The sequence below is a fragment of the Telopea speciosissima genome, chromosome 1 (genome assembly GCF_018873765.1).
Source record: "Telopea speciosissima isolate NSW1024214 ecotype Mountain lineage chromosome 1, Tspe_v1, whole genome shotgun sequence".
Classification (NCBI taxonomy): Eukaryota; Viridiplantae; Streptophyta; class Magnoliopsida; order Proteales; family Proteaceae; genus Telopea; species Telopea speciosissima.
In genome coordinates, this window is record NC_057916.1 from 84,715,503 (window position 1) to 84,726,585 (window position 11,083).

Consider the following 11,083-nt stretch of genomic DNA (forward strand, 5'->3'; position numbering starts at 1 on the left):
AATACAAGTCATGATTTAGCAAACCCTTCACACTTTTGCAATCCAATTCCAATATCAGGTCACCTGACACAACAGAAAAACAGAAAATTGGAAAGGCTTATAACTGAAATCCTGGATAGTCTGGAATGCATAGTTCAAAATCTTTTTCGAAATTTCGGCGAGGCCGAAACAAGATGCTATGTCGAAATAAAGAAATGTAATATTTCGATAATTTTGGTCTAAAAATGAATTGTTTCGTTGAAATTTTGGTCATTTCGTTTTGGTATTTTGAAATGAAAAAATGTAATATTTCGGTATTTATGTCAAAATGAAAAAAAAAAAAATATATATATATATATATAATATTTCGGTCTAAAAAATATACCGTGTCATCGAAATTTCAGTCATTTGAATTCGATATTTCGGCATTTTACACCCAGAAATGGCCAAGCAAAACTCATAGAATGATACAATATTTTGGCGAAATTTTGGTATCTCGGTCTGACCAAAATGGCCTTCCAAAGTGAGATTTAATACTATGCTAGAATGTATATAAGAGAACCCTAACCCAGAAAAGTACAGAACTACCCCTAAAAGTCCAAGAGATCCACCCGGTCTAGTTCGGACCTGAACCCAACATATGTCGATATACACATCAAATCGAAGATCTCGACGAGCTCTACAGTGGTCAATGCCTATGGCATTGTTGTAAGCACTTTTAGGCCATTCTGATGTGTTTCAAAGGCAAAACGGCCTGTTGAAGAACCACCACAATACTTTATGGACTGAGATCATGCTTCACCAATAACATGTAGCTCCCCCCCACCCCATAACTCACACACAAACTTTTTTCTCTTCTTGCTTCTTTGAGCCTCTCTAAGGCTGGTCGTTCAGGGAGTTCCTCTTATTATTGTACTAAATTGTTGTTGAAATTTATTTTCTAGATTAATAAATCTTTCTAGTTATCTATCGCTTGGGGGGGGGGGGATTGTGCTTACACTGTTGTGGGACTTAATCTTTTCCTTTTTTGATAGATTTTTTGATAGATAGATTGTGTTGATGTTGAATGCCACTTCCCTCTACCTCTATATTTTTAATAGTGCCTTTTCTTGGATCCATATAGTCGACCCCATTTAAGTTGGGATAAGGCTGAGTTATTGTTGTTATAGATATTTTATGACCTTGTTTCTGTAACAGATCCCATTAACTTGATTTGCCATTAAAGTTGTTTCCTTTTTTATTTCATTTGATATGTATTGGTTCCTCTAGAATTTTTCTTGGTCCTGTTCTCATGTGACAAATTGGTGGTTTCTTCTCCCATACTGGCCCTAGCAACATACAAGGCCTTTGAATTATAGGTATCATTTTTAAGGATTATTTGATATATGGATTGCCAAAATCCATATTGGTAGCAGTCGTGAACAAATTGATTTTTGACGCTCTGTCTCCATCACTAATATTCTCTCTCCTTCCTGACCATGTGGCCCACATATATGTATATATATATATATGTTCATGCATGTATGTTTGTTAGTTGTGATTATAATGATCTAACTATAAAACTTTCTATCTTTACTGTATTACAGTTTTGTAAAGGAATTTTATTTGGGGGCCGGGTTGGGTGAGTTTGAATAAGTCAGAGCAGATAGTAATGGAGATTTTCAGATTGATTTCGGTGAGGCCCTCTAACATACTCTTTGATGTTCTGTCTAATCAGTAACATTCTCTCTCCTCCCTGACCATGTGGCCCGCTCTACATCGATGCCCTCCACTAGAAAATTTCAATTCATTGGTTTAGAATTTCAGTCTTTTTTGTCCTCACAAATAATTTTACTTATTTTATTTTCTTTTAATTAAATATATGGACAGCAAAGACTAATAACCAAAATCAAACTGAAAATATACATTTCTGTCAGTTGACTTATTCAAACTCACCCAAACCTCCAAATAAATTTCAATTACAAAACTGTAATACAGTAATAAAAAAATAACAAGTTTTATAGTTAGATCATCATAATCATAATTAACAATCATACATGCATGAATCATTCTACCCCATGTGGATGATACCATTCTCTCCACGGCCATTTGTGTGTGGTATGCTGATTCCTTCTCACACTTGCATATAACCATTGGTTCAACATCTTATATGCATAAGATGATGACGATGATGATGATGATGATGATGATAAACATACTAATAATAGTAATGAGGATGAATAGCAATATATATATTTGATTAAAAGCCATGGATTTACTCTACCCATCTCCCAGTCTGTGTTGAAGGTAAATAATCTCTCCTTCAACACAACAACCCAAGAGGGAAAAAAAAAATGGGAAAATTCATATGCTCTCTGCTCCTCTTAGCCGGAATGGGCTGTGTTCTAATGGCACAGACCAACGCGATGAGCCACATCATCGGAGGAAGCTTCGGCTGGAGAATTCCCGATAACACCACCTTCTATCAAGAATGGGCTAAACCAAGAACCTTTGGTGTAGGTGACAAACTGGGTAAGTCTAGATCTGAATCTTTGTTAGGTTATGTTTGGATGTCACGAAAAAGAAAAAAGAAAAGAAATTGTATTTGAGAAGAGAGATTGACACATAAATCAATCATTTCATTATCATAATTTTTTGTCTTATTATATATATATATATATATATTTTTTTTTTTTTTTTTCTTCTTTTCTTGACATCCAAACATAATCTTAATTTATTTTTTCTTACAGTGTTCTTGTACAGGACGGGTGTCCACAATGTGCTTGAGGTAGATGAGAAGGAATTCAAAGCATGCACTCAAGACAAGCCCATTGATATGCTATACAGGGGGCCAACCATTTTGGAGCTGAACAAGAAAGGGGACTATTATTACTACTGTGGCGTTGGGACACATTGTGAGGCCGGCCAGAAGCTCAGCATCACTGTTGTCGACGGACCAGGATCGTCGGGGGCTGTATTCAACACTGAAACAGCTCCTGCACCTGCCCCTGCCCCCGAAGTACACTCGTCCTCGGCTAATTCTATTCACAACTTGGGCTTGGCTTCTGGTTTGGTGTATTTCTTGGTTTCAATGTTCATATAAAAACCGGGATGGGACTTGGGAGAGGTTGAAATTGTGGAATTATCGAAGAATTTATGTTGTGTTTACTATTTATTTTCAAAGATCAACAATTCAACATACATGATACATCCAACTTTAGCGAATAAATAATTTTTCTACATATTTCCATTAATACATTTAAGCTGTGTTTGGAATGCACCTATAGAAAATAAATGGATATAAAATTAGGGGAAAAGAACACTATCTGATCGAGTGCAGCGTGCAACCATTGCGTCTTGATACAGGGTCGTGCGAAATGATCGCAATGCCCCCATAGAAAGATAGAAATCCACGAAGACGTGGTGATCATTTCACCCTACCCATAAAATTTTATAGATTCTGTAAGGTTTTCTTGGCTTAATCAGTTTCCCAGTATTTGGAAGGTTTCTTATAGGAGAGAAGATTCCACTTTTCAAAGTTAAAAGTGGCCTCTAAATTGCACCGTAGGGAAAGAAAAAAAAAAACTCGCATGAAGGTTTCTTGTTGCTCCGCTTGTGGCCACTCCGCACAGAATTTTTATCCTCTCAAAGTGCACTGCACTTGTGTATTTGACGGTGAGCAAGAACATGTGCTTAGATTTTTAACCTCTCAAGTGCCATGGCCACCGTCGGATGTACAAGTGAGGTGCACCCGAGAGGATGAAAATCCCTCTGCACACTTTGGCCTCTATTCATATGTTGCTTGTACCTCTGTGTTTTGATCCATTTATTGTGAAGACCACCGTTGTTCGGTGTTAAATAAAACCTCTATCTCTCTCCTCTCTTGGTTTTCTTATTTTTTCTCCTTTTTCTTTACGATTGGCCAGGATCCTTTGTTGCCGCTTGCCTGTGTGGCTGCGGGCAGCCTCACACAGGCAAGGTGTGGTCCCCACCTAGGCAGGGTGCTCTACAATGGGTAGGGCGGTCATTTCACCCTTCCCTGTGTGAGGCTGCATGTCGGCCGCATGGATAGTGGCATCTTTTTATCAAAAAAGTGTTGGGTGGACGGTTGGATTCTCAAATTGTCCAGTGCACCACACTTGAGAGGATAAATTTTTGATTAATTAATTCTGCTATCTGAGTGTAAGTAGCATCTCGAGGGGAGTATGAGATACGACCACCCGTTATAGATGAATTTTTCTCCTCTCAAGTTCCCTGCCCGGTCAGGTTCGTAGGTTCCACTCATAGGGAGGGTGGAAATGACGACCTCACCCCACCTGGGTAGTATGTTCTGGTTGGGGATGAGGTCATCATTTTCGATCCCCTATGAGAGGAACCTATGAACCTGACCGGGCAGGAAACCTGAGAGGAGTTAAGTCCATTATAGATGGAGTCCGAGCATCAGAAAAAAATATTGATACTACGCCCACCCCCCACCCCCCACCCCTGACAAAAAAGAGAGGCTGGGAAATGTCTCGTTAAAAAACAAAAAGAGAAACAAAACAAAGAAAGAGGAAGAAGAGCATGTCAAAATCGAAATATAGAATACTTTTGGAAATTGATATGCTAACTTCATTTTATGCTTTATTTAAGAATAAGTCAATTCATTGATGTATATATTCACCAACAGAAATAAATGTATATTTCTTTCATTAATATTAGGAAAAATTTTACGTATTTCCCCTGAATTTTTTCTTAATTACATTTTCACCTATGAGGTTTGAAAAATTTTACATACCTCCCACTTTGAGGAGCAGAGGGTTAAGGGTTTATAACTTATAAGAGTTATGGGCCTTATGGCAGTCGTACAAGAGACGACAACAGTGAGGAATTTGACTACGCTGAGAGCCAGCATCAATTGGAATTGGAGCACAAGTCCAGCCATTGAACAAATGGGTAAGCCCACAGAGGACAATGAATGCGATGAACTGAAAGAGTACCCATTTGAAGGGGAAGTTGGAGCAGCTAACGAAGTAAAGGAGCTCAATGGGGATGGAAAACTAAGCTATAACAATTAGGAAATCTCTAACTGTCTGGCATTCTAGGATGTTCTCCACGCTTCAGAAGCCTTCTTCATCGCAGTTACAGTGGTCGTATCCATTGTCAATGACAGAAACAAAGAGGACAAAAGAAGAAATCAACAGCCCACGAGCTACCGCTTTTAGCATTGCATCTAAGGATGTTGCTTCAATTTATTTATGAATAAAGTCTGATCTTTCAAGAACTACACTAATACGGGAAACAGGATTAAAATGCTAAATGCTTAGAAACATACCAAAAATGCCACAAAAAACCGAAAAGCCATTAGAATACCTTATCTCTCGGCTTGATCTTTAGCAAATTGCAAGTGGAAGAGAGAGAGAGAGCAGCAAACCCTAAATGATTTAAACCCAAAAAAGTGAAAATTTTGATTTGCATGTTTTGGGGAAACGATTTGTGGAAGATGAGGGTATATTGGTCAACTAAAATACAATTTTAACATTTAACGTTCACGGGACTGGATTTTTTGTTATTTCGTTTGGAAAGCAGGGGAGGTATATGAAAATTTTCAAACCTCAAGGGAGGTACATGAAATTTTCCCTTTTTTTTGGATTAAATACACATACCCCTATAATGCATCTAATATTTCTCATACCTCCCTAAGGTTCTATTAAATCCACACGCATCCCTTAAAAATTCCACGTATCACCCTTACTTTACCCCTTAAAGTCATTTAAATCCAAACCGTTAATTTTAGGCGTTAAATGCTAAAATTTTTTTCTTATTGATTAATACCCTTTCTTCTAACCACTTCTAAAGGTATTTTCACTATTTGTTCATAATTTGAAAAGACCTTTTTGTCCTGCCTTCTTCTAACTTCTTCTCTGCTCCTTCTCTATTCCTTCTCTGCTCCTTCTTCTGCTAACGTGGACTTAAATGGTTGATCCCAACCATCAAGAGATGCTGGAGCTTCACAACCGTGTAAACAGCCAGGAGCCCTGAAAAGGTGAAGAAAGAAAAGTGTATACTAGTTTAGATGTAGTTAGCATGTTATCTCCATGTTATCTATAATCTTCTCTCCCACATGTAATCTATGTTTTGAAGGTTTTCATGTAATTTAATGGGGTTTTTTTTTTTTTTTTTTTTTTTTCCGCAGAAAAAATAATACCAAACAATGAAGTTATATCCTGGAGTTTAGTTGTGAATTTCCATATTTCGGACCCAAGGAACCTCTAATGCCCATAATGGCTGGAATATGTTCTTGTCTTCCTCGAGATAGAATCCTTCATCTGCTCCCGTAATTGCAATGTAGAAACTAATTGATAGCTTTATGGATTGGAATATTCTGAAATGTGAAACAGAACAACATGAACTGAACAAACAAGGTCGGTTTTGCCTGGGCGGCCACTGTTAAGATTTCAAAACCCAAATTAGGGTTTGAATTGGTGTTTGCATGGAGAAGAAAAGAGAATCAGAAATATTCGTTAGGCTCTTGGATTTAAAAATAAATAAATTTAAAAGGGCACCAACAGGGTCGGTTTTGGTGGTTTTGGCCGGGGAAAAGTAGGTTTTTCTGGCCACATCCTAGTCGGCAGGCGTCTTCAGAGTCCGGGGAGCACTCGTTGGGCGGTGGCCTGCCCGGCGATGGAATGTATCGCTGGCCACAGTCATCGTTTTGCCGTAGCTTTAACAAAAAAAATAAAAATTAAAAAAAGGCAAAACAGAGATTATTTTCTTTGAGATTTTGGCCGACGGGGGAGGTTTTCCAGCTGATAGTTGGGTGGTGACCGTCGCCTGAGACTGGAGAATATTTCCCGGCCGGTGGCATGGCGGATGATAGCTTTGTGTGCCGTCTTCAACAACCCAGTTTACGGTTTCACAAAACCATAAAATACTAAAATCGTGGGAAAGGTTTGGGATGAAGGAATATTCCAGATTCTTGATTTCATTAAAAAAGAAAAGGGCAATTTGGGTATTTTGCTTTTTCAACTTCAGACGTAGAATTTTTAAGGGATGCGTGAGGATTTTTCAAAACCTTAAGAGCATGAGAAATATTGAATACATTATAAAGATACGTGTATTTAACCTTTTTTTTTTTTTTGTCTTTGCCTTCTAACCAAAATATTGTCAAACCCCCTCCCCCAAAAAAATTATTGTCAAACCCCAACTAACACCTCGTGAAAATTTTGAACATATATTATAGGGCAAACGTCGTTTTCATTTTGGGTTACATTGAGAATTGAGATTGCCCGGTCCATCGAAATGTCCAAAATCCCAAATCCAAACCCGAATGGTTGTTGACTCTCCAATACTAAACACAGAAATAGTATCTAAGGGTATTGTGATTGTTACACATGCCCTTGACTCGCCAATACTAAACACAGAAATAGTATCTAAGGGTATTGTGATAATTAGACATGCCCATTGAGTCTATTTACGTAAATACCCTAGGTTGTATATTATACTTTTTCTCTCGGGCGGCCCAACCTCCACCGGCCACTCGGCCAGACTCTGCCGGTGTGGACTGTGGAGCTGGAAGATGCGCAGGACCTTTTACCTTTGTTTGTTGTCTAAGTTCTTAACGGTCTCGCGATTCTCGCCCTCTTCATCCTCCTTTTCCTCCTCTGGCTCTGCAATTCCGAGATCAAAGGAAACTACTCAGACCTAACCCTAATCAGAACTATACACTCTACAGTTTCGCGACTTTTCCCGCTCTTGTAATGGGAAATGGAGCTTGAAGAGATCGCAGCGGTTCTGGAGAAAATTTGGGACCTCCACGACAAGATTAGCGACGCCATTCACGCTATCTCAAGATCGCATTTCCTTGATTCCATTAAAGCTCAGAAGAAATCCGACGACGTTTTCTTTTCTTGCACCTTCGACAAGAGGAAGCCTCGTAACGATAGTGTTGATGATCGCAGCGGATTCGTTTTCGTGAAAGATATTAACGTTGACAATGATTCAGCACTTGCGGAGGCCAAAAGCTTCAATTCTATCAGAACTGCGCTCGAGAACCTCGAAGACCAGCTTGAGTTCTTTCATGTAAGTTTCTGGATTTCTTTTGTAGGAATTGGGTTTCTCATGTTGTCCTGCCAACGTTGGTTAAAATGCATTTCTAGTATTGATCAATTTGAATTTGTTTGCGAGCTTCCTAGATTTTGTTTCTCTATTTTATGTTAACGAAATTTTCCGAATTCTGGTTGAGTTCATTTGTGTGGTCAGGGACTTTGGTGCCTTCTTTCTCTGTCTGTTTGTTACCATAATAGCCTTTCCTTTTCTCTTCCTGTGCATAGGTAATATTGAGTTCCTGGATCTGAGTTGCTATTCATCATTCCCACACTGAAACCGACTAGACAAACACTAGTCTATATTGGGTGATCCCAAACTGATCCACCAATTCGAATTGGCTGGAATGGCCCCAGATCCCAATCGTTGAAACCTTGGTAATATCATTTCCCATCAATCTTATTCCAATTATTATTTCAAACCTGTTGTTTGTCACAACAAGCCCCAATTCTACTTGACTGGCTGTGTAAACCCTAATCTCCTCTTCTCATTCAATTGCCTTTGCTAATTTTTTATTCATCAACCATGTGTTAACCTGCAGACTGCAGCTCATATTGTTTCCTGGGCCCTTTTTGCATGCCCAATGCATGAGGCTCCCGCCACTGTGGGGTCTGGGGAGGTCATAATGTACACAGCTTTACCCCTGCTTTCGCAAAAAGGCTGTTTCCAGACTCGAACCCATGACCACTTGGTCACAATAGAGCAACCTTACCGTTGCACCAAGGTCTGCCCTCTTAAATGCCCTTCTCCATCAATTGTGCCAAAAACCCCATCTGCTGCAGGTATCTATTATTTGAGAAACCCCAAGAGTGTTGAAACAAACTTTCCTGATTCTCTCTTCCCCCCCCCCCCCTCTTTGTGGAGGGTTTTACTGCATTCTCTTTATAATCCTCCTGTCAGTTCCGTTCATCTGATTGTTCCATTAAATGTCTAGTGATTTGTTTTAGAACTTATGGTTGGACACTGGGACAGAAAATTTACATAATTTCATGTAAAATTTTCTAGTGATTTCTTTTTGTTTCTGTTGCATATTTTGGAAAGCAGCTTAGAATTTTATATTATATGTTTTTTTCTCTTTTTTGGGGGTGTGTGTGTGTGGGGGGGGGGGGGGAGGGTTTAATATAGCTTCTTGTCTTGATTGTGAATTATTATTACGTGACAGAGAAATAACTGAGATTTGTATTTGTTATCATGTCCATCTTATGGTTCCAGAGTTGCATGTCTTTGAATCGGGATGAAATTCAAATTTGAACAATCGCTGCATAGTGATGCACTGACTACTTCTAACAATATCTGTGGAGTAGATTTGGGGCTAAATTTGCTGGTTGTTGTTCTGCAGACTATACAATCACAACAGCAGACTGAAAGAGATGCTGCAATTGCACGGTTAGAGCAAAGCCGAATTATCCTTGCCATGAGACTGGCTGATCACCAAGGTCAGAAGTGTAAAGTCATTGAAGAAGTTCTAGCTTTTGTTGGTGATGTAGAAAATGCAGGCTGTTTTATCAACCCTGAAAATTTGTTTCAACCACCTAAGAGCCAATCTGGTGAAAACTTAGGAGGTCATGTAGGGAAAAGGCCAAATATTGTGATGCAAGTTCTGGCGTCAGGTTTTACCTTTGCCAAAAAATCTCTTAAATTGGAGAGGATGGGTGGGATATTGGGGAATGCTGCTTTGTTCACGGTTAGCATTCTTGCCTTCCTGCATGTCCATCAAGTAGCCTTCCAGAACAATATTATGGTGGAGGTTCCAGAAATGCGGGAGAATTCTTTTTATAGCAAGGGAAAAGAGAACTCTCCAGCTCTTAGTGGTCGTGTGAAGCATTTGGATGTTTTGTCAGCTAGGGGATAGGCTTGATTTTTGAGAGCTATACATGTTCATGGTTTTATGACCTTGTTAGAGCGGTTTGTTGTGATGAACAAATATCCATCTTGTAATTTTTCTTCCACGGAAATCCCAATTGGTGCTGGCAATTGTGAGTCACTGTTTTGATTTGTCTTCCTATTCTGTCTCTTTTCCCCCCTGGTTACCTATTTTGTCAATTTGTCTCCGTATTCTGTTATTCATTTACAATGAAATCTTCAACTACAATGGCATCAGGTTGTGTTCCTCGTACAACTAAAAATCTTTGTCTATAGTAAATTACAATTTGCTTCTTATGGTTCTCCCAACACTAATACAAGAGGTATTGTCTCAATTCCAGGCTACTCTGTTTACAAGTTTGTGCTCAAATGTGTAACCTCCTTCCACAAGATGCATCCATGGGACTGTTTGAAATGTGGTTGAAAATCCATTTTCACTGAAATATGATCTCTCCTCCTCCAAGTACCACTGATCAGTTGCATAGATAGACAGAACTGATCATAATCCCAGACATGGTTGCTGAAACGAAAGCATATCTTATTGCAGATATGGCGGTATTCTTCCACTGCCATGGACCAAAAAATATCTTAAAGCAAGAGATAAGAAAACTTCAACCACTATGCTAGTTCTCCAGTGTAGACAATAGATCTTTAACAGCAGATGGATCATGTGAATTCCCCATAATGACATAACTTCCATCTCCAAAAATTATAAGCATTTCTTGGATTACATTCAATACTCTTCCCTGGTGCTCTCTTACCCTCTTGATTATGAATAATCTTCTTTCTTCCAATCTTGTTAAGTACAGAATGGTGACTTTATCTGCTGGTGTGATTGTTATCTCTGCATTTTGCAAACTAGGATATTAAGTGTCAGTGTTACATAAACAATGTGTGCATGCATAATGGATAGTGAAGACCTCAGTTTACTGGAATCCAAAATGTATCTGTGGGATACAGGACTCACTCAGGCCTGTGGTAAGTAGATTACTTGAAGAGGGAACTTCATATGGTGTGCACAGAATGGTTAAGGTATTACTATGAAATAAATAGAAAAACCGGTAGAAGGTACTGTTCATAAATGAACTTCATTAAAATTTGTTGACAAATTGAGCTCTCAAATCAAATGTATGCAACTATATAAGTTGGATCTGATAAGAAAAAGAAATACTACATG

General features: G+C 38.8%; 2 protein-coding genes across 2 annotated transcripts; both read left to right on the top strand.

The window, feature by feature from the left end:
* Positions 1-2,261: 2,261 nt before the first annotated feature.
* LOC122655873 (umecyanin-like) lies at positions 2,262-3,061 on the top strand. Its single transcript, XM_043850250.1, has 2 exons — positions 2,262-2,490; positions 2,709-3,061. Exons 1-2 carry the CDS (start codon positions 2,313-2,315, stop codon positions 3,059-3,061), a joined length of 531 nt encoding a protein of 176 aa, XP_043706185.1. The 5' UTR covers positions 2,262-2,312.
* Positions 3,062-7,558: 4,497 nt separating this feature from the next.
* On the top strand, positions 7,559-10,037 carry LOC122653743 (plastid division protein PDV1-like). The gene is made up of 2 exons (XM_043847683.1): positions 7,559-8,019; positions 9,383-10,037. Exons 1-2 carry the CDS (start codon positions 7,705-7,707, stop codon positions 9,893-9,895), a joined length of 828 nt encoding a protein of 275 aa, XP_043703618.1. The 5' UTR covers positions 7,559-7,704; the 3' UTR covers positions 9,896-10,037.
* Positions 10,038-11,083: the final 1,046 nt, after the last annotated feature.